Source organism: Denticeps clupeoides, chromosome 3 (assembly GCF_900700375.1).
Source record: "Denticeps clupeoides chromosome 3, fDenClu1.1, whole genome shotgun sequence".
Lineage (NCBI taxonomy): Eukaryota > Metazoa > Chordata > Actinopteri > Clupeiformes > Denticipitidae > Denticeps > Denticeps clupeoides.
Window position 1 is genome coordinate 36,347,987 of NC_041709.1, and position 24,672 is coordinate 36,372,658.

Genomic DNA, 24,672 nt, shown 5'->3' on the forward strand with positions numbered 1-24,672 from the left:
CTCTTTTTACGGCGATCGGCCTCCTTTCTGCCATCTACTGCTCTGGCCTGCGGGGGAATTGGCGGGAGACGCGGAAAGGCGGAAGTGGCGGCGCGGCGGCGTGTAAACAGTCCGGGACGGCGGCGATGGCGGACGGCGGGGACGCTGCTCTCTCCGGGGAGGGGAAGGAGACGGTGAGGCCGGACTCCTCCCGAACACAAGTGGTGTTTGGCAGGCTGGACGTTAATGGCGTTTATCTCTGTGTTGTGCAGCTGAAGAGGAGGCTGGAGAAGCTGCAGAAGGAGTATGAAAGAACCGCGCTCAGGCTGCAGGTGTGTGTGTGTGTGTGTGTGTGTGTGTGTGTGTGTGTGTGTGTGTGTGTGTGAGAGAGAGAGAGAGAGGGAGGGAGAGTGACGTCATCAATACGAACATGTTGGTGCTCAGAGGGCTGAGAGGAGGGACACGGTGCGGAGACACGTCCGGAGTCGGATCGCTGAGCAGAACCAGCTGCTGGATGGACCTCCAGGTGTCGGTCCAGACCCGCCTGCCGTCAGCGCCTCCACCGGACCTGGTAGGTCCCACCCTGCTTCCTCGTTACCCCCTGCCTGGTGGAGCTTTCTAACTGCAGAACACCGGCACGGAATATAAGTCGCACTAATGACGCGATGTGAGGAATACGAGAACGACAGAAAGGTGATTAATTGCTAGGGCTGGTGGGTAAGCGATTATTTTTCAAACGATTATTCGGTCGATTATTTTATCGAACAGTCGACTGTTGTTGTGACTAATTCGATGTTTTATCTAACTATTTTTCTGTTGCATGATAACCATAAAATCACTAATTGCCCCTAAAGATGAAATAGATTACTTTATTATACAAAAGTATCCAAAGCCAAACCTCTTCTGCTTAAAACAAAATAACAGCAGTGTTTTACAAAATAATTTTGTTAAAAAAAACTCTCTTACGGTACCAATAACTCAAGTTTATAGGTTTTGGAGAGAAAAAAAGTTGTAGTGGCAAAACAAAACACTGTGGAGTTCAGGGTATGGACATCCCAGCTTGTTCAGGACAAAATAAAATGAGTGTTTCAGCGCTCGCTTCTCCGCCCGAGAAGAAATCTCTCGTATAAAAGCTCGCCACTTTGGTGATTTAATCTGGCCGTGATTTAATCTGGCCGGTGTTCTGTTAGCTATAAATTAGCCATCCTTTCCAATAATGGCAGCAGTATATGCTGTTTCTAACTAACGTTAGCTCAAGTACACGTTGCACAATACACCACTAACATGTAGTTAACATTGGCAAGAGCAGCGTTACTTTTATTTACAGCACTTATCCAGGGCGACTTACAATCAGTAGTTACAGGGACAGTCCCCCCTGGAGACACTCAGGGTTCAGTGTCCCGCTCAGGGACATGATGGTAGTAAGTGGGGTTTGAACCTGGGTCTTCTGGTTCATAGTAAGTAGTTACAGGGACAGTCCCCCTCTGGAGACACTCAGGGTTAAGTGTCTTGCTCAGGGACAGGATGGTAGTAAGTGGGGTTTGAACCTGGGTCTTCTGGTTCATAGTAAGTAGTTACAGGGACAGTCCCCCTCTGGAGACACTCAGGGTTAAGTGTCTTGCCCAGGGACAGGATGGTAGTAAGTGGGGTTTGAACCCGGGTCTTCTGGTTCATAGGCGAGTGTTTTACCCGCTAGGCTACTACCACCCCAATTACACAGTCAGTAGTGTTTGTGCTGGTTAAGATAAGATGACCCTTTATTAGTCCCACAAGTGGGACACTTACATCGTCACGGCAGGAAGTGGACAGTACAAGGTAAGATCAGAAAAGACAATAACACAGACACCATGTCGACTGTATTATATAAAAGTTCAATAGTCCTAGAAGAGCAAAATAAGATGTGAGTTTTTACAGAACAGATATATTTGTGAGATTTTACTGGGTACGTACGAGTGGGTAGATGTGGAGATGGTGAACTGGATGTGTGGTCAGCTGTTGGCAGGAGAGACCTTCTGAGTCTCCGTCCCACATCGTGGTGCTACAGCCTGCTCAGTCCTGTCAGGGTCTCCTGCACGGGGCGGGAGACGTTGTCCAGGCTGTCCCGGGATTTGGTGACGGCGTGTAGAGGATCAGGTCTTCTTCTCTGTCACTGTCACCAGCGTCTCATACGAGTAAACGTTTGATGGATCAGCAGAAGAATCTGAACTCCGCTTCCTCTCCAGGCGGTCCTGTTCCGGCGGTCCGGTTCCGCCTGCCAGACGCCAGCCCCGCCCATCGACTGCGCTCCCGCCGCAGCCTCCTTCGCCTGCGGGAGCGCGGAGGAGGGACGGTCCAGGTCCCATCCAGCCGGGCATGTGATGCACTTCCTGCGTGGAGCCGGTCCGATAAGGAGAACGTACGCGACCCGCCGGAACTGAAGGTGGAGCTGCTGGACCAACCAGATCCCGTCTTGGCCACTGAGGACCAATCGAGGACCAGTTCCCAGCAGGAGATTTTAACCGACCAATCAGGCTCCTGCACCCTGATGGAGGGTCTGCCGTTCCCGGTGGAGTACTACGTCAGGACGACGCGCCGCATGGCCGCGGCTCAGACGCGCCCGGACCTCCTCGCCGTCATCAGCAGCCAGCTGAGCGGAGGGCGGGGCCGCCGCCGGACGGGCCAATCGCCGAGCTCTGTGGCTCCTCGCCCCGCCACGCCGGCCTCCGGCTCCGCCTGCAGATTGGTACGGGCGCGGAGACGTAGCCGCGGAGCTGGCTGGTGCCGCCGCCGCCGCCGCCGGACACCTTCCAGAAGCACAGAAGGGGACGTCTCTGTCTCCGAGCCAATCACAGCCGCGACAGCCCTTACACAAGTTAAGCCACACCCACCCGGGGACAGCCACCCATCTCCAGGTCTTTGTCCCACTTTCCAGAGGCGTGGGACCAGAGGTAGGACATGGATCACTATCCATCACATGACGTGTGGTGACAGCAAGTAGTTCCTCATGCACCGATCAATGTTCATTATTGTGGGTGTGGTTTCAGGCTCCTCCCCTCTCCTGCCTTCATTGGACTCCCTCACACAAACACTGAGACGGAAGCACCATGGCAGTGTACGCAGCCTGCTGTTGACCTTTGACCTCAAAGACTTCCATTTGCCCGATGATGAGTTTGGTCTGCTGAAGCTGGAGAAGCTCCGCCCTTCACTTACCAGGACGGCGCCCTCTGGCTACAATACAGGTTGCCATAGCAACTGGCCCTCTGAAGAGAGCGGTTCAGAGCCCTTCCTCACACCATCCTCGTCCCCAGTAGGCCAGTTGCCCCGCCCCAGTAATCCTGTCGACCAATCAGAGAGGCAGGATGGGGGTACAGGGGTGACCATCAGCCAATCAGAGGGCGGCAGGGTGAGCCAGGCTGCGTCTGTGCTGCGCCTCAGTTCATCGCTCACCTCACACACACTCACACACACACACCTGCCGCTCCTGCCCTCCCTGGGCTACACGCCCCTCCACACCCCCAGTCCGGCCACTCCAGACACGCCCACAGCCAATCAGGGAGCAGACAGCCAGACGCCACGCCCGCCCACTGGCCGTACGCTGCGGCTCACACACGTGATAAAGGTACGGTGTGTCTTGGTTGCACGATTAATGGTATTATACAGGTTCCCGACTAGTGGCCACGCCCACTGGTCATTGTCTTTAATAATCACCAATACCTGCAGAAATATAAAACATAATGTCCGTCCTTTGACGTAATGTGCGGCTGTGTGTGTGTGTGTTCTGTTCAGGGGGCTGTTGCAGGGTGTGTGCGGGACGTGTGTGTTGTCCGCTGGCCGGATGGACGCTGGTGTGTGTGTGTAGCAGGGGAGTTCGGCGTGTGTGTGTGGAGCCAAGAAACCAACCAGCAATTGAGCCTAAAGCACACCTGGAGTTTCAAGCAGGTGAGATCACACACACAGACACACAGACACACAGACACACACAGACACACACAGACACACACAGACACACACAGACACACACAGACACACACAGACACACACACGACGCACACAATGTAGATGGTGTCTAATACAATCCACCACCACCATCATTTATTTCTTATTTAGCCCAAAATCACATACAGTACGTCTCGATGGGCTTTGACAGGCCCTACAGTTGACACTAGAGGTGTGAACCTTCACTGGTCTCACGATTCGATTACGATTAGCAGTGCCTCGATATCGACGCATCGCGATGCATTCCAGACATTTTCTACATGGTCACATGATGTTTCCAAATAGCAGAGTTACGGTCTCGTGCGCCTGTGTGGACGCTCTGATTCGCTCTTGTTAACAGTTGTATATACTGGTGGTTCTCCTTTAAATGCACACGGCACTATGTTGTGGGCGGAGTTATTCGTCTGCCCCGGTCCTGATGCAGATCGACATGTCCACCAAGCAGAGGAACCGAGGTCCTTGTATTATTTCATTTTGTATTACATAAAAGCAGTAATATTTGGTACGTGTGATGTCCAAATTGGTCACGTGAAAATACGTGCTGCGTAAAACTCCTACCCGGAGTGGCGCTGTTCCCAGATCAGGCTGAAATTGAATTCCACGTCATCATGATATTAGTGATTATGTTCTGCACTGCATGGATGCAGAATCGTCCACGTCTGCATCTCGATGCATCGATTATAAGATGAATTTCAACACCCCTAGTTGACACCCCCACACTCGAACCTTCTGCACTGTTACGTCCTGGTCCAGGTCAGGAACGTGAACAGTTTAGAAAGAGGGAGGGAAACGTCACAACTGTTTGACGGAGTGATTTTTAATAAAACAAAAACATCCAAGTCACGCCTTGAAACATAATCAGGCGTATTTTCCCATTCTCCCATTCCTCCCCTCTCTCCCCTTCCCCGTCGCAGCACGGCGTCTTTTATGGCCTGAATCAGCGTCGGGTCTGGGAGGAGTTCCGTAAATTACAGGCTCCTCCTACAAAAACAAGACAGAACATACAGACCACACATCACATGATCACGAAAACTCCACACAAAAAAGAAAGGAAGAAACGTTGGGGAGGAGTGATAGAGAGGAACCCCCTTCCAGGGTAGTTAGTATGCAAGTGGTGCCAGTGCAGGGCTGGTGAGGATTATGATGCTACTGGTCCATTTGAAGATCCCTGAAGCTCTAGTTGTTACGGTGGTGGTGGCTGCGGTGACCTTCTGGTACGTTTCAAGTCGTCTCGTCAGCAGTTCATTGCTTAGGACCAGGATCCATCTCCTGGTCTCTTCACTGGACTCTGGAGGTGGTCTTGGTGCTTGATTCATTGTCTCTGGGGTATATTGGTGCTACAGTGGCCCGGTACTCTAACTAGGACAGTCTAACTAGGGTGAATTTAACACTGTCTGTGTCTAACAGGGGGACTGTGTGATAAAGTGGACTTAATAATTGAAACTGTGTCTGGGACTTTAACAGAAGACCAGAGAAAACAGATGTGTTTTCAGTTTTAGATTTAAACACTGAGACTGTGTCTGAGTCCCGGACACTGACAGGCAAGATGTTCCGCAACTGCGGAGCTCTATAGTTAGAACTCTGGCTGCAGCATTGTGTACTAGCTGGAGTTTCCTCATGCACCTACTAGAACATCCAGACAGTAATGGGTTGCAGTAATCTAACCTTGATGTAATAAACGCATGAACCAACTTTTCTGCATCGTGCATTGAGATGATGGTTCTTATCTTTGCAATATTTCTAAGGTGAAAATGCTGTTCTAGTGACATTATCTACGTGAGAATCAAATGAGAGACCTGCGTCGATGAGGACACCTAGATCCTTTACTTCTACAGTATTTACCAGACGCCCTTGCAGGGACATCCCCCCCCTGGAGACACTCAGGGTTAAGTGTCCTGCTCAGGGACACGATGGTAGTAAGTGGGGTTTGAACCTGGGTCTTCTGGTCCATAGGGGAGTGTGTTACCCACCAGGCTACTACCACCCCCTGTACTTGGTGAGATAGAAAGTCTATCCAGAGTTATGATGTAGTGGGGCAGCTTACGTCTGGCTGCTTGAGGCCCAAGTACGAGATCTTCTGTCTTATCAGGGTTTAACAGAAGAACGTTGGTGAGCATCCACTGTCTAATGTCCTTCAGACAATTCTCTATTCTGTTCAGCTGCTGCCTCTCGGCTGGCATTGCTGACAGATACAACTGTGTGTCGTCAGCATAGCAGTGAAAGTTAATACCGTGTTTATGCATGACGTGACCTGAAGGTGACACGTAAGGAAAATAGTGACGGAACTAAGAGATTTATCACTGATTCCCCTTCTCTTCTGACCAAGCTGGACCTGGAATCAAAGGTTCAGTCACTTAAAGTTGCATTTAATTCATTCTGGAAATGTGAAATTCACTCAGTTTGGTCTTAAATGCACGTTACAACAAAGCCTGTTTGAAATTTCAGCAAATACATGTTAATAATTATCATTTATTACAATTCTGAACATCTAGAGAGCTACCACTTAGCCAAGGAGATCCTTCAAGTTCTTCCACCGCTCATATGTGTGCCAGTGGAAGGACATGAACTTGTCTCTTCTCAGGACCACGCAGTTTCAGGCTGTGGACACGTCCTGCTTCACGTGTAGTGTTGCAGGCTGCAAGACAGTCAGCCTGATGTCAAACCTGGTGTTTCAGATGTGTGATGTTCAAGAAGGGCAAGGAGACTTCATTCAATTTTTTCTTTATTTATTCTTTATTTTTTATACATTTTTAATCATCCCGGAAGAGGATGGCTCTTCCACGGCCAACCCGCCCATTATATCTGTTCACCATTTCAAACACGTCAGGACCCCCGGCCAGAGTCCTGACATTTGATTTTCTGATTTTCAATGTAAAAATACATACAGGCTCCGCCCTCCCTATAGGATACCCACCAATCCCATGCTAGCATACTGAGGGAAAAAATGCTTTTCTTCTTAGCTCTTCTTCTTTAGTATAATGACCTGCATGAAACCAGCCAATCACATTGTTTCTTAGCTTTTCTTCTTTATTATGACGAGCTGCTTGAAACCTGCCAATCACATTGTTTCTTTGCTTTTCTTCTTTACTATAATCTGCTGCATTTTCTCTATTTAAGCGGCGAGTTGACAAGTATTAAATCATTTGAGATTTACGAGACTTGACTACAAAGCTACAGAAATGACGTTGTGGGAGAAGTTCGTTAATTGGATCAAGTTTCCCCACCGCAATATGGATGTTGCTGTTGAGCCCAACATGACCGACCTGATATCCGTTCTGACGAGGCAGATCGAGGAATTGACACAACAGATCCACAGGCGAGAGTTAGTGGAGCAGACGCTGAGGGACTCTAATGATAAACTAAGCACGGCTCTTCATGAGGCGAGTGAGAAAAATCTGGCCCTTGTTGGAGACATGAAGCGAATGGAAGACAGACACGTTTCCACTGATGTCCTTCAGAGACAAAAAATAGAGGAACTGGAAGCGGGCCACGGCCCTGAAACACTGAGAAATGAACTGGAGAAAAGTTTCCAGGCCATAAATAACTCAACTGAGAGTAAGGAGATTGAGAAAACCCTGAAGCTCGTCCTCAAAAGGGAAGGTGAACTGTATGGGCAAAGGGAGAACCTATCAGAGATGAAATTCAAACTAAAAAGTGTTCTATTAACTTCACAAAGAGGCACGAAGAGAAGAAATCCATACAGGAAAGCGGCTGGGCAGAGAGTAAAAAATGGAAGGAATCGCAGTCAAAAACCCTAGATGGCGGTTATCCTGGAGGAGGAAGAGGAGGAAGAGTCGGACGATGCTATGTGAACGTGAAGGGAGGGAGAAGGATGATTAAAAAATAAAGAATAAATGAAGAAGAAATTGAATGAAGTCTCCTTGTTTTCCTTGAGCATCACACATCTGAAACACCAGGTCTGACATCAGAGAACCATTAAAATCATTTAATAATGCAATAAAATGAATAAAGAACAGCAAAGATAAAACTTGCACTTGCACTGTCCTCTTTCTAGTGTACGGGACAAGACAGGACGCAAAACAGGACACCTCAACTCATCCAACATCAACACCAACATTTATTTCTTATATAACCCATAATCACATACAGTACGTCTCAATGGGCTTTGACAGGCCCTACAGTTGACACCTGCACTGACACGATTGGTGTCACTGCAGGGTTGGTCCAAGAAGAGAAAAAGTCCTACAGATGTAGAGGTGGAAGAGTCTAAAGTCTAGTATAGAACATCTGTCATCTGTCTGTTTGGAGGTGCTGGACAGGGCAGAGTAGGTTTTAGTCCAGTGTCATGGTGGACATTATGTGTCCATTATAATGCTACTGGTCTAATTGAAGATCCCTGAAGCTCTAGTTGTTACGTTGGTGGTGGCTGCGGTGACCTTCTGGTTAGTTGCATGCTAAGTCGTCTTGTTAGCAGTTCATTGCCAGGAACCAGGATTCATCTGCTGGTCTCTTCATTGGACTCTGGAGGTGGTCTGCAGGCTTGATTCTGTGTCTCGGAGAGGACAAACAGAAGCAGCGGCAGACGGTGGCATCGTACGCCTGGTACTGAAATATGTGGTTATGGTGGTATATTGGGGCTACAGTGGCCTGGTACTCTAACTAGGGTGAATTTAATAATGTCTCTGTCTAACAGGGGGACTGAGTGATAAAGTGGACTTAATAATTGACGCTGTGTCTGGGACTTTAACAGAAGACCAGAGAAAACAGATGTGTTTTCAGTTTTAGATTTAAACACTGAGACTGTGTCTGAGTCCCGGACACTGACAGGCAAGCTGCTCCACAACTGCGGACCTCTATAGTTAGAACTCTGGCTGCAGCATTCTGTACTAGCTGGAGTTTCCTCATGCACCTACTAGAACATCCAGACAGTAATGGGTTGCAGTAATCTAACCTTGATGTAATAAACGCATGAACCAACTTTTCTGCATCGTGCATTGAGATGATGGTTCTTATCTTTGCAATATTTCTAAGGTGAAAGAATGCTGTTCTAGTGACATTATCTACGTGAGAATCGAATGAGAGACCTGCATCGATGAGGACACCTAGATCCTTTACTTCTACAGTATTTACCAGATGCCCTTGCAGGGACAGCCCCCCCCCCTGGAGACACTCAGGGTAAAGTTTGTTGCTCAGGGACACGATGGTAGTAAGTGGGGTTTGAACCTGGGTCTTCTGGTCCATAGGGGAGTGTGTTACCCACCAGGCTACTACCACCCCCTGTACTTGGTGAGATAGAAAGTCTATCCAGAGTTATGATGTAGTGGGGCAGCTTATGTCTGGCTGCTTGAGGCCCAAGTACGAGATCTTCTGTCTGATCAGGGTTTAACCAGAGCTTTTCACTTGTCATTTAGTAGCATACATTTTGTGTGTGTGTGTGTGTGTGTGTGTGTAGTCTGTGGCGTCTCTCTTTGCAGTGCCGGACTCCAGAGGTCTGTTGTGTGTGACGTTGGGGGACGTGGACGTTGCTGAGGCCAGGTACCCAGCAGGGCAGCTGGATTAGTGGGAATTGTGTCTTATTTTATACTGATTCAGCTTTTAAATAAATGCTGTGTGTGTGTGTGTGTGTGTGTGTGTGTGTGTGCGCATTGTATATAGGGTTTTATCAGCAGGTTCCTTCACCCAGACTGTGGTGTGTGAGGGGGCGTGTCTTCAGACTGTGGTGGGTGTTTTCAAATGCAGATTGGCATGTAGCTCCGCCCAGAAAATGCAGCAAACAGTCCAAGTTCATACAGTGAATGAGGAGGGCAGGTAAGATGTACACACACACACACACACACACACACTTTACTTTACTTTACTTTATTTAGCAGATGCTTTTATCCAAAGCGACTTGCAATAGGAAGACACCAGCAACTCTCGTTCGATTTCTGTAGAATATCGAGTATACAAACTAAGAGCCCTGATAAGGCTTAGACTTGTCATTGAAGAGCATGCTCGGGGATTGTTGGGTGCTAGACTAAGAAAAATTATAATGTATTTATACATTTTGTATTTGTTTATTCAATGTGTACGCATGTGCTTGTGTAAGTGTTAGATTTGTCTGTAATATTTTTGGAATAAGAGGGTTTTCACCTTCTTCTTAAAAGTAATGATAGTCTCGGCTAGTCGTGTGGAGGAGGGCAGGTTGTTCCACCAGCCAGGGACAACAACGGAGAACAGACATGATTGGAATCGGAGACCCCGTGAAGAAGGAATTTTTAGTCTCCTTTCGTTTTCCGATCTGAGAGAGCGTGTAGGAGTGTATCTAGGTAGTATTGTGTTGATGTAGGAGGGCGCAGTTCCATTTACAGCCCTGTCAAGTCAAGTCAAGTCAACTTTATTGTCAATTCTGCCACATGTACAGGACATGCAGAGAATTGAAATTACGTTACTCTCTGACCCATAAAAATAACATTAAATACAAAAACAGTAACAGTAACGAATACAGAGTATAAATACAATTTAAAAAGAAAGGCACAATATACAATTTTAAAAACACCATATACAAATAAGGGCACATGGTGGAGAGTGCAACATCAGGAGAGTGCAAAAACCAATAGTGCAACAGAGTTTTAAGTTTAAAGTGACGAAGTGAAAGTGAGGTAGATGGCAGACCAGAGCTGCACAGAGTGACTGGTGCATGGTCAGTTTGTGTGATTTAGAGTTCAGAAAGTTTGTGGAGCAGAAGAGGGGAGTGAGGGGAGTGGGGGCAGAGCCGGGAGGGAGTTGAGTTTCCTGACCGCCTGATGGGTGAAGCTGTCCTTCAGTCTGCTGGTCCTGGCCTGGAGACTCCGCAGTCTCCTCCCTGATGGCAGCAGGCTGAAGAAGGCAGCATCAAGGATTTGAACTCAATGCGAGCAGCTACCGGGAGCCGGTGGAGGGAGGTAAGAAGAGGTGTAACATGGGTGTATTTTGGCTGATTGAAAATGAGACGGGCTGCCATATTTTGGATCATCTGGAGTGGTTTTATGGTGACTGCAGAGGCTCCAGCCAGGAGAGAGTTACAGTAGTCGAGTTTGGAGATGACCATTGCCTGGACGAGGAGCTGCGTAGCGTGTTGTGAGAGAAAAGGCCGAATCTTGCGAATGTTGTAGAGAGTGAACCTGCAGGATCTGGAGATCGCAGCAACATGATGGTTCAAACTCAGTTTGTTATCTATCCAAACCCCAAGGCTTTTTGCAGATGCCGTGGGTGTTAACAATAGCGAGCCAATTTGAATTGAAAGGTTTTGCTGAGGAGAATTGTTGCCCGGAAAGATCAGAATCTCGGTTTTGGATAGGTTGAGTTGGAGGTGTCGCTCAGACATCCATGCCGATATGTCTGAGAGGCAGGCCGAAATTTTTGTTGCTATAGTAGCATCTTCTGGTGGGAATGACAGATAGAGCTGGGTGTCATCAGCATAAGAGTGATAGGAGAAGCCATGTGATTGGATGATGTGACCAAGTGAGCGAGTGTATATTGAGAATAGAAGGGGGCCAAGGACAGAGCCTTGTGGAACCCCTGTGGTTACCCTAGAGAGGACAGATGTCTCACCTCCCCATGATACCTTGAAGGACCTGTCGTAAAGATAAGAGGTGAACCAATCTAGTACGGTTCCTGTAACTCCTAAATCAGAGAGTGTGGTGAGAAGAATTTCGTGGTTAACTGTATCGAAGGCAGCAGATAGATCAAGTAGGACAAGGACAGATGATCTGCGGGCAGCTCTTGCAGCACGAAGGTCATCCATCATTGCCAGGAGGGAGGTTTCAGTAGAATGCCCTTTCCTGAAACCAGACTGAAAAGGGTCAAGAAGATCATGTTTGTGGAGAAATGAGGAAAGTTGAGCCAGGACTGCTCTTTCAAGATTTTTTGAAAGAAAAGGAAGGTTGGAGACTGGGCGGTAGCTATCCAGTAGAGATGGGTTTAATGTGGGTTTTTTGAGCAGGGGAGCAATGACAGCCTGTTTGAAAGCAGTGGGGAATGTTCCTGTTGTGAGCATTTACTTACATAACCCCCCACGCTGCTTGCTGTGTGTGTTGTAGTGTGGTTGCGTCGGTGAACCTGGACACGCCCGAGCAGCACGTTGTTGGTCTGGCTGCAGTGGAGGGTCAGCCGGACGCTCTGATTGGCTGGACGGACCATGGCGCTCTGTTGATTTGGTAAGAGAGGCCCTCCCACAGTACAGTGGGTCTGTGTGCAGCTTCTCCCACTCCAGACCTAATCACAGCATTACCTACAGTTATTACCGTCGGTAACGGTGACGGCCGCATTCCACCATGACGGGGTTCTGATGCTCCTCCTCCTCCTCCACCAGGAACGTGGAGGCGGGGCGCCTGCTGCAGAAGGTGGAGCTGAGACCCAACACGCCACTCAGCAGCCTATTACACGGACACTCCTACAGGGTGAGGGAGGTGGTGTGTGTGTGTGTGTGTGTATGTATGAGTGTGTTGACTTGTGCTCTCTCCTGCAGGGTGTGTTGTGTGTCTGGTTCCGGTGTGTGTGTGTTAGTGGGAATCAGAAGGTCTCACCCGGTTCTCCTGATTTCACACTGATGGCCCTCAACCCACTGAGTGGAAAATCTACCCAGCTGATGTCAGTTCACACACACACTACACAGAGGTAACACACACACACACTGCACAGAGATAACACACACACACTGCACAGAGATAACACACACACACTGCACAGAGATAACACACACACACTGCACAGAGATAACACACACACACACTGCACACACACTGCACAGAGATAACTAACACACACACTGCACACACACACTGTACACACACTGCACAGAGGTAACACACACACACACTGCACAGAGATAACACACACACACTGCTCAGAGATAACACACACACACACTGCACAGAGATAACACACACACACACTGCACAGAGATAACACACACACACACTGCACAGAGATAACACACACACACACTGCACAGAGATAACACACACACACACTGCACAGAGATAACACACACACACACTGCACAGAGATAACACACACACACACTGCACAGAGATAACACACACACACTGCACAGAGATAACAGACACACACTGCACACACACTGCACAGAGATAACACACACACACACACACACACTGCACACACACTGCACAGAGATAACACACACACACTGCACACACACTGCACAGAGATAACACACACACTGCACAGAGATAACACACACACTGCACACACACACTGCACAGAGATAACACACACACACTGCACACACACACTGCACAGAGATAACACACACACACTGAACACACACACTGCACAGAGATAACACACACACTGCACAGAGATAACACACACACTGCACAGAGGTAACACACACACTGCACACACACTGCACAGAGGTAACACACACACTGCACAGAGGTAACACACACACTGCACAGAGGTAACACACACACTGCACAGAGATTGCACACACACTGCACAGAGATTGCACACACACTGCACAGAGATTGCACACACACTGCACAGAGATTGCACACACACTGCACACAGATTGCACACACACTGCACACAGATTGCACAGAGATAACTAACACACACACTGCACACACACACTGTACACACACTGCACAGAGATAACACACACACACTGCACACACACTGCACAGAGATAACACACACACTGCACACACACACTGCACAGAGATAACTAACACACACACTGCACACACACACTGCACAGAGATAACACACACACACTGAACACACGCACTGCACAGAGGTAACACACACACTGCACACACACTGCACAGAGATTGCACACACACTGCACAGAGATTGCACACACACTGCACAGAGATTGCACACACACTGCACAGAGATTGCACACACACTGCACAGAGATTGCGCACACACTGCACACAGATTGCACACACACTGCACACAGATTGCACACACACTGCACACACACTGCGCACACACACACACTACACAGAGGTAACACACACACTGCACACACACTGCACAGAGATAGCACACACATTGCACACACACACACACTGCACAGAGGTAACACACACACTGCACAGAGATAACACACACACTGCACACACACTGCACAGAGATAACACACACACACTACACAGAGGTAACACACACACTGCACACACACTGCACAGAGATAACACACACACACTGCACAGAGATAACACACACACACACTGCACAGAGATAACACACACACACACTGCACAGAGGTAACACACACACTGCGCGCACACACACTGCACAGAGGTAACACACACTGCACACACGCACTGCACACACACTACACAGAAGTTGCACACACACTGCACACACTCTACACAGGTTGCGCACACACACAAACACACTCTACACAGAGGTAACACACACACGTCACACACTATACAGAGGTAACACACACTACACAGATGTAACACACACACTGCGCACACACACTACGCACACACACTACACAGATGTAACACACACACTACACACACACACACTGCACACTACACTGCACAGAGGTAACACACACACACTGCACACACACTACAGAGATAACACACACACTGCACAGAGGTAACACACACTGCACACTACACTGCACAGAGGTAACACACACATACACACTACACAGAGGTAACACCACTGCAGGGCAGTGGTGGCCTAGCGGTTAAGGAAGCGGCCCTGTAATCAGAAGGTTGCCGGTTCAAATCCCGATCCGCCAAGGTGCCACTGAGGTGCCACTGAGCAAAGCACCGTCCCCACACACTGCTCCCCGGGCGGCTGTCATGGCTGCCCACTGCTCACTCAGGGTGATGGGTTAAATGCAGAGGGCAAATTTCACTGTGTGCATCGTGTGCTGTGCTGCTGTGTATCACATCTGACAATCACTTTACTTTAACTTTAACACACTGCACACACAAACACCATACACACTACACACACTACACTGTACAGAGGTAACACACACACCGCACACTACACTGTACAGAGGTAACACACACACCGCACACTACACTGTACAGAGGTAACACACACACCGCACACTACACTGCACAGAGGTAACACACTACACTGCACAGAGGTAACACACACACACTGCACACACACTGCACAGAGGTAACACACACTGCACAGAGGTAACACACACTGCACAGAGGTAACACACACTGCACAGAGGTAACACACACACACTACACTGCACAGAGGTAACACACACACACTACACTGCACAGACGTAACACACACACACACTACACTACACAGATGTAACACACACACACACACACACACTGCACACACACTACACAAAGGTAACAGACACTGCACACAGACTACACAGAGAAAAGACACACTGCACAAAGGTAACACACACTGCACACTACACTGCACAGAGGTTGCACACACACTGCACACTACACTGCACAGAGGTTGCACACACACTGCACAGAGGTAACACACACTGCACACACACTGTACAGAGGTAACACACACTGCACACACACTGCACAGAGGTAACACACACACACTGCACACAGGTATCTCACACAATGCATACTACACTGTACAGAGGTCACACACACTGCACAGAGGTCACACACACACACACACACACACTGCACAGAGGTAACACACACTGCACAGAGGTTGCACACACACTGCACACTACACTGCACAGAGGTTGCACACACACTGCACAGAGGTAACACACTGCACACACACTGTACAGAGGTAACACACACTGCACACACACTGTACAGAGGTAACACACTGCACACTACACTGTACAGAGGTAACACACACTGCACACACACTGCACAGAGGAAACACACACTGCACAGAGGTAACACACACACTGCACAGAGGTAACACACACACTGCACAGAGGTAACACACACACACTGCACACACACACTGCACAGAGGTAACACACACACTGCACACACACTGCACAGAGGTAACACACACACACACACTACACCTGTGTTGGTTTGAGTTTGACTTTTCTTCTCATCGCTGTAGGTTGTTGGAGTGGGATGTGATTGGCTCTGCTCTGGTGGGCGTGTTCCAGTCTGGGAGCATGGTCCTGTGGGAGGTGAGAAGGGGGCGGAGAACAGCTCTGAAGACTGACCTCTGTGGCTCATGTCATCTTGCACGATGGGCGGGACCCAACGTGCTGCTGACTGGACACGCCTCTGGAGATGTTGGCCTTTACCAGTGTGAACCTGAACGTGGTCCAGTGTAGAGCAGAACCAGAGCAGCTCTTCACTTCTTTGGTTGGATATTAAAATGTTTTTTTTTGGTTATAAATATTTGTATGTGTAGCTCCAAAGTTTAATAAACCTGGAGTAGGAGCAGGAATAATTCTGTAGAGAGGAGAGCCATGATTGATTATATCTACAGACCTTCCTAGGTGCCACTTCCCGATTTGGAACCAGTGCCGAGTGTTTCCCACTGAAAAATGACCTGGTTCCCCAGCAGCCCCAGAACTTCACTGGTCTGGAACCCAGAACCAGTCCACATGCAGAAGGACAATATTTGAAGGTGGGGTTTGTGGATTCCACTGATCTCCCAGCTTCACAGTTTCCAACCCAGAACCAGTGCAGTGTGGTACCTTGATCTGGAGCAGCAAATCACTTTCTTCCAGGCCACCATCACAACCTTGACCACTGACCAACAAATTTCATCCACAGAGCAGCAGACTGGCATCCAGCCTTTGATGTCCTTCAGAAAAAAATTCCAGGAGGTTGTGAACTACATCCTGCTTGAGTGAGATGTACACTTGGGTGTCGTCAGCATAACAAAAAAAATCCCGATGTCTATGGAGTTCGGTTCTGAACCCTGTGGAACCCCGAATTTCACTCTGCTTTTTGAAAAGTAGTCACTATCCAAGCCAACAAAATGAAAGCAATCTGATAAGTAGGATTTGAACCAGGAGATAACTGTCCCACATATTCTAATTAACGTTTTAAGACGATTGGGTAGAATGTTATGGTGTCAAAGGTTGAGACAGAGACTAGGGCAGAAGATAAAAGAAAGTAATTTAATACCTTCAGTAGGCCAGATTCTGTACTATGGGTCTGTCTAAAACCAGACTGAAAAATGTTATTCATGGTTAAAAAAAAAAAACCCACAAAGGTGCTGCCACCTTTTGTAGGATTTTCAAACAGAACGGAGGTTTAGAAATAGGTCTGTAATTCGATAAAACCCCAATATTATGAGGTGCTTTATAAAAGGGGTGCATTACGATGCAGTGTAGAAAATTATTGATTATATCATAATGCTGTTGCTTGGGAATTTGTGTAGTGAAAAAGTGAAGTTATTGTGAGGACACGGTGAAACGTGTCCTCTGTATTTAACTATCACCCTTGGTGACAGTGGGCACCATGACAGGTGCCCGGGGAGCAGTGTGTGGGGACGGGACCTTCATCAAGGGGACCTCAGTGGCACCGGCAACCTTCTGATTACGGGGGCGCTTCCTTAACCGCTGGACCACCCCTGTCCCCTCTGGATGAATGTCTTTGTAGATTTGAACCGTCTTCTGGGACGTCGTCTTGCTGGACTATCCAAGCCCTGCATAACTTCCACTTCATGGTTGGCAACACAGCATGATGGAACCTCCACCAAATTTGACAGAAGGTGGCAGGTGTTCCTCCACCATGCAGTGACTGTGGTGTGAGGGCAGAAAGGGCTTGTTCCTCATCACCCTGCCCTGCTGATGTTCTTTCCACTAACTGGAGAACAATGTACAGAAACCCCATCTGCAGTGAAAAGTTCAAGGCTTATTAAGCTCATCCAATTAAATTTGGCCTAGGAAGTAATCAATATCGATCAGATCAGCAGATCATTCAATTCTGCAAAATTACAAGGGTGGTTTAGATTTTTGCACAGCAAATTTTTCATAATTGCTTTAATTTCCTAAAACGAATTACCGCTTCGTTAAAAACATCGGAAACACCCCAATACCCAGAAGTGTCTACACAGAGAAAATTCGTACATTTTCACTCACTTTCGTGTCCTGTTTTAGTTATTTTGAGGGGACAGTAAATTCACACAAATTTCTACAAACTGCACTCACTACATTGTATTAACGTGTCGTATCTTCATGGTTTTCCCAGTGATTTACACAACTCACAACGAGTTGGGGACAATGCGAGAGACGTAGTGGACGTCATACATACGGTGCTTGTTTCACTTCAGACGTTTCTGGGATGGGAAGGTAATCGTGTTTTTCATGTAACGGTCTCATTGTGTATAGGTGTGTTGTGTGGGTATAAAAAGCTGGCATTGTCAGTAAGTTCTTCCAAGTTCATCGTTCCCGGCGTGTGGAACCTGTGGAGGAGCGGAACGTACGGCCTCAGAACAACATCACGAGGCTGCTGAGGAGCCTGAGACGAGCTGATGGAGGAAACACCCGCTGCTGACTTCATTTTTTTATAAAAATTCAACTAATGAAAATGGTCTTTCTTCTCATACATTATTAGAAATATCAAAGGGAACTTTTACTTATTTCATTCAGAGCAGGAAAAGATCTCATGTAAATAACAATATCCATAACTTATTGTGAGTTGTGTATATAGTCAAATATCTACAAGAATATGACGGGTGTGAAATTTGTTCTGTTTTTATGTTATATATATATATATTTGAAAGATAAAGCGGCTAAAAAAAGAGAACGGTGCTCGAAGCCCCGGGTGAGCAAGACCGGCAGAAGATCCTGGACTTGGCAGGGGGACCATCCTCCTCTGGTCAGCACTGGATCACAGTGAAATACATCCAGAAGGTGACGGAATATGAAGGTCACTGCACTCCACTTGTGTGAAATGAAGTAGCGTCCAGGTGGTGTGTTGGAGTCCCAGCAGGTGACCGTCAGATGGATGGGGTCAGCAGAGGGTCGAGCAGGTCACGTGACGCATCTGATATTGCAGGAGCCCTAGAATCCAAAAACAAGTCGACATGCTTCATTCTTTTCTTTATTAGAGAAGAATCCACTTTATATGTTACAGAACGTGAAAAACGCATAATGAAATACTTTCATATAATAAAAGAAGAATCGGACGTCCCCATCTCCAGTGAGGACCTTCTTTCAACGTTCAAAAGTTCAATTGTCCAGGTCAGGTGTTCAGATTATGGTTCTATGGTTCACTCTCTGAACAATTTATATAGATGGTCTTCACGTCCTCTATCATTTCTCTAGTTCTTCTTGGATACACAGCACTGCTGGAGATGGATAGGTACCAAATGCTTGGATAAAATGCCATGAAGATGGTATCGTAAGATAGTACAGTACAGTACACCTTCTCATCCAACGTGTTTTCTTTGTCTTCATGACCATTTACGTTGGTAGATTCTCACTGAAGGCATCAAAACTATGAATGAACACATGTGGAGTTCTGGTGAAATAAGTGAAAACATGTTTTATATTCTAGTTTCTTTGCTCTGATTCCTGCTTTGCACACTCTTGGCATTCTCTCCATGAGCTTCAAGAGGTCGTCACCTGAAATGCTTCTCCAACAGTCTTGAAGGAGTTCCCAGAGGTGTTTAGCACTTGTTGGGGTCCAGCTCACCCCAAACCATCTGGACTGGGTTCAGGTCCGGTGACTGTGGAGTTCGAACAGAAGAGAAATCGCTCCTCACTACAAAGGTAACAGACTCTGATGTACACGATGTTGCACAGACATAGAACGTGGATTTGGGATTAATATTCCAGAGGAACGGCGGCCTGGAAGAATAACAAGATTAAATCGGTGTGGAATTTAAGGTTTTTACATCATTTGCAAAGACCAGGTTCCCCCAGTGACCTTGACCCCGCATCTGAGAGGCCTTGGAGCTACACAGCCAAATTCGGAGTTCTGCTGAGGGCGGGAATTCTCCTTTTATTGAAAATGTCCCCGATATTTCTAAATCCGGAGCAGCCTGCCAGTACGGCACCAGTCACGGGGCGCTGCGCACTTACGGGGTCACCAGCGTAGCGCCCATAAACACAAACAACGCGCGCCAACACCACATCCAGCACTTCCTACACGAGCAGTACAACCTTCTTACGACTGTAGGAAATTCGCTTTATTTACTGTAGATTTTATTACTACAGTATTGGGAATTAAGTGGTTATTCGTTTTATGTCATTTTGTCATGGTGCCACTGATGTCCCCGTCCCCACACACTGGTGCCCGTCATGGTGCCCACTGATGTCCCCGTCCCCACACACTGGTCCCCGGGCACCTGTCATGGTGCCCACTGATGTCCCCGTCCCCACACACTGGTCCCCGGGCGCCTGTCATGGTGCCCACTGCTCACCGGAGGACACATTTCGTTGTGTGCACCGCTGTTACGTCCTGGTCTACGTCAGGAACGGGAACCATTAGAAAGAGGGAGGGAAACGTCACAACCGTTGGAGCGAAGTGAGTTTTAATAAAACAAAACAATACAAGTCACGCCTGGACACACAGTCAGGCCACGAAAAGCAGCGGGTAGACGAAATGTAACAGGACATCTGTCCTGCGTATTTTCCCTTTTTCTCCTTCTCTCCCTCCCTCCTCGTCGCAGCACGCCGTCTCTAAGGACATCACTCGGACGGGAGCGCGAATCAGCGTCAGGTCTGGGAGGAGTTCCATCAGTCACAATCTTCAAACACAAGCTGAAGTACTTGTTATATAGAGCATTTATTACAACTACACATTTGTGAAATGCACCAGCGCTTTGGACATAAACGACGGCCGGTCCAGGTCATTTCAGGGTCACATGCTGACCCTTGAACCTGAAGCCGGTCCAGACACGTTTACACTTCATTCTACAACGCGTGGTTATTGAGAAGAGTTGTACCTGCAGCTGCTCTTTTCCAGAGAAAAGTGGCCCGCGTCACATGAGTGATGGACCTTCTGATGTCTATTGTGTTCACTTTCGGAAATGAAACATCTCGAGCAAAGACAGCAGATGTACGGCTTCTCTCCGCTGTGCCTCTTCTGGTGTAACCTCAGTTGTTTCGCTTGTGCAAAACTCTTCCCACATTCTGCACACGCATACGGCTTCTCTCCAGTATGGAGCTTCTGGTGAGCCGCGAGGTTCGACGCTTCTGAGAAGCGCATGCCGCAGTCCACACACTGGTGGGGCTTCTCTCCGGTGTGGGTCCTCTGGTGTCTTTTCAGGTGTGCTGCTTGTGAGAAGTTCATCCTGCACTGTTCACACTGGAAGGGCTTCTCTCCAGTGTGGATCTTCTGGTGCTTTTTAAGAGTCGATGTTTGTAGAAAGCTCAGGCCGCACTCCATACACTGGTGGGGCTTCTCTCCCGTGTGGGTCATCTGGTGGGATTTAAGTGTGGACGGTTGTGAGAACATCATGCCGCACTGTGCACAGTGGTAGGGCCGCTCTCCGGTGTGGGTCCGCTGGTGTCTTCTGAGGTTTCCCGGTAGTGAGAAGCTCACTCCGCACTTGCCACACAGGTGGGGCTTCTCTCCTGCATGCGCCACCTGGTGGGTTTTCAGGTGTGACGCTCGCGAGAAACTCGTCCCGCACTCAACACACGCGAAGGGCTTCTCGCCAGTGTGGGTCCTCTGGTGTCCCACGAGATGTGATTTCTGCAAAAAGCTCGTCCCACACTGTCCACACTGGTAGGGCTTCTCTCCGGTATGGGTCCTCTGGTGTTCTTTAAGGTACGACTTTAGTGAGAAGCTCGTCCCACACTGTCCACACTGGAAGGGCTTCTCTCCGGTATGGACTCGCATGTGATTTTTAAGCAGGTACGGTACAGCGAAGGTCTTGTCACAGCTGTTGCACTGGTGCAGCTTCTGCTTGGACTTCATTGTATGTCTTCTTTTAGAAGATCTGAGTCCATCTTCTGCAAGGAAAAGCCTATTTTAACGAACCAGTGTGAAATTTGAACATGAAAGTATGCTAGTGAAGATGTTACCTTGTCTTAATGTCATTCTTTTAGAAGAGTCTTGCGTGGTATTCTGCTCGGCATCCATCAATCCGGCAGATAAAAGAATAAAGCTGCCATCCGTCTTGGGACCCTGGCAGGGGCGGGAAAGTGTAGGAGTTTTAGTTCTTCACCTCTCAAACCCACCAGTAGTGATCTAGAACTTTTTGTACTTTACACAAGTAAAGAATATTTACAAAGTTATGGAATCAGATTTGTTCCAAAGTGTTTAACTTTCCTAAATACAAAGAAAAGTCCGACGTTGAAATGCAAAGGTTGTAAATGTAAAATTTTCACAACATCTGGCTCGTTTTTACAGTTTCACTGCTGGTTTTCCAGTCGCTCCGCCCTGTTTTCAGTGCGAGAGGTGAGAACGTGGCTCCAGGGGAACATCTCCACCCTCCAGGACTGTTTTGACTGCAGACTGGGAGATGTTTGGAGATGTAGCCACCTACGACCGCTCTGTGGACTTGGAGGAGTACACAACCTCAGTCACCAGCAACATCAATGTGTTGAGGATGTCACCGTCTCCAAGACGATCACCCGTCCAAACCACAAACCCTGGTTCTCCACTAAGCTGTGCAACCTTCAGCTCAGCATTCAATACTGTCATCCCTCAGAAGCTGCTAATGAAGTTCTCCACTCTGCATCTGGATCTTGGACTTCCTAACAGACAAGCCTCAGTCTGTGTCTATAGGAAATAGCACCTCCAAGGTCCTCAGACTGAGCACAGGTTCTCCACAGGGATGCTCCTCAGCCCACTGCTGTTCACTCTGCTGACACACGACTGTGCTGCACAGTAGATTTTCAACCACATCATCAAGTTCACAGATGTCACAACAGTAGTGGAACTCATCAACAACAACAATGTCACCAGACTCACAGTCACCAAAACCAAAGAGATGGTTGTCAACTTCAGGAAGAAGCTGCCTGTCCCCACCCCACTGCACATCGATGGATCTGCTGTTGAGATAGTCAGCAGTGTGAAGTTCCTGGGTGTGCACATGACAGGCGACCTCTCCTGGAGCCTCAACACCACCTCCACCACCAAGAAAGACCAGCAACTTCTGCACTTCCTCAGGAAGCTGAAGAAGGCCAACCTCCTTCCTCCCATTGTTCTACCGAGGGACCATTGAGATGTTCTCTGCTGCTACATCACCGTCTGGTACGGGAACTGCACTACAGCGGATGGTGAAGACAGCAGAGCGCATCATCGGGGTTCCACTTCCACCATTTCCCAGCTCTACCAGAAACACCTCATCCGTCCAGCTCGGAACATAATGAAGTTTAGCAAAAAACGATAAACTACTTCCTGATATCATACTGACCATTCTGAACATCTCAATTCATTTTGCACATTCCAGCACATTCCAACATATCCACTTACAAGCGTCCTACACGATGTTGTCCAATTATGTCCTGTTCATTGTACAGAAAATTTGTACTTTTCTCTTATAGAGATAACCTGCATGGGGGACTAGAACGCAATAATCGCAATATGTCTTTTTCCCCCAAATCGTGCAGCCCTAAGTACGGCTAAAATATGAGGCACTCTGAAAAGAGGCGAACTTCCCATCACTATTTCTGGGGACGGAGCTGTCACTCAAATACCCGCTGGCCAGTTTCTTCCCAGTTTCACACTGCACTTTATGTACTCTTGGGATACATTGTGTAATATCTGTATTATAGGTTTATGAGATTTAGACTACAATATAATAGACACTGTTCATTTATACACACTTATAGACCTAAGTACATTCATTCATATATTCATATTCAGTATATATAAACATATTCTACAACTTGTACAAATTTTACTTATACACTGTCGTTCTTCTACTCTGTACATCTACCAGAATCTAATCAGAAGGTTGCCGGTTCGATTCCCGATCCGCCAAGGTACCACTGAGCAAAGCACCGTCCCCACACACTGGTCACTCAGGGTGTGCGTGCTTTCACCTGTATCTGTGGGAGTTTGCAGTAGTATAAATGCATGCTTGTCAGCTTCATATGTGAATGTGTTTCACATGTGTTTGTGTAACAAAAGTCTGAAATATTTCCTAAACGGCCCCTCATACAAGACTATAAAACGCGCAGAAACACGTTTTACACACGACCTCGTCTTTACTGATGAAGCTGCAGCACATTCATGTAGCCAGACATGTAGCGAGCTGCCCATAATGTCCATATTTACGTGTATCTGTTTCCGGGTACCGGGGTGTCCGCCACCGTAAGAGTCCCGCTTTTAACACCACGTGGTCGGTGTCAGGTACATCTCGGATAATATCGCGATATTACCGCAGTCTCATTAATTAACCGACGTCTCTCTACAATTGAAATTGTAGTTTGGTGGAAGCAGCTGCAAGTCGGGGGGACGCGGGGACAAACTCACCAGGATCGAGAAGGGTCAGACTGCAGCCACTGTGGAGCTCCACAGCAAGCGGAAGCACGTGGATCCGCCCACTTGGCAGGAAGTGACGTAAGCGGACCAAAGACCGGACGTGACGCAGTTTCCACGGCGCTGAATTCACATTATTACGTTTTAAAAGAAAAACCCTGTATTTACACGCAGTAGAACTGGGGATTAAAATGATAAGGTACTCGGTACCTCAACATTTCTACATAATAGTAATAATAATAATAATGATAGTGAATTGAAAGTTTTTTTTTTTCTGAACCTTTATTTAGTATCACAAATTACAAGGCACATTTCACATTTTAAGGAATGTCATCTGAACATTATAAACTGGGCACAAATAGTACAAAATAGTACAACCTATAGCACCATAAAAAAACAGCAACAAACTATT

The 24,672-nt window shown here is 47.7% G+C and overlaps 2 protein-coding genes across 4 annotated transcripts; one reads left to right on the forward strand and one right to left on the reverse strand.

Annotated features, from left to right (window-relative positions):
* The first annotated feature begins 69 nt into the window (after positions 1 to 69).
* palb2 (partner and localizer of BRCA2) lies at positions 70 to 17,357 on the forward strand. Its single transcript, XM_028972125.1, has 12 exons — positions 70 to 173; positions 252 to 311; positions 424 to 550; positions 2,202 to 2,906; positions 3,003 to 3,577; positions 3,745 to 3,897; positions 9,368 to 9,450; positions 9,571 to 9,723; positions 11,976 to 12,092; positions 12,248 to 12,335; positions 12,404 to 12,552; positions 15,970 to 17,357. The coding sequence occupies exons 1-12, from the start codon at positions 126 to 128 to the stop codon at positions 16,190 to 16,192; spliced, it is 2,481 nt and encodes an 826-aa protein (XP_028827958.1). The 5' UTR covers positions 70 to 125; the 3' UTR covers positions 16,193 to 17,357.
* A 659-nt stretch (positions 17,358 to 18,016) lies between these two features.
* LOC114785785 (zinc finger protein 239-like) lies at positions 18,017 to 24,335 on the reverse strand. Of its 3 annotated transcripts, none has more exons than XM_028972372.1 (4): positions 24,255 to 24,335; positions 21,854 to 21,956; positions 20,770 to 21,781; positions 18,017 to 18,880 (listed from the first exon to the last, which is right to left on the reverse strand). In XM_028972372.1, the coding sequence occupies exons 2-4, from the start codon at positions 21,909 to 21,911 to the stop codon at positions 18,817 to 18,819; spliced, it is 1,134 nt and encodes a 377-aa protein (XP_028828205.1). In that variant the 5' UTR covers positions 21,912 to 21,956; positions 24,255 to 24,335; the 3' UTR covers positions 18,017 to 18,816. The 3 variants fall into 3 exon arrangements, with proteins under 3 accessions (XP_028828205.1, XP_028828206.1, XP_028828207.1); XM_028972373.1 differs by lacking the exon at positions 24,255 to 24,335 and adding an exon at positions 24,057 to 24,187; XM_028972374.1 differs by lacking the exon at positions 24,255 to 24,335 and having other exon boundaries at positions 21,854 to 22,823.
* Between the last annotated feature and the right edge of the window lie 337 nt (positions 24,336 to 24,672).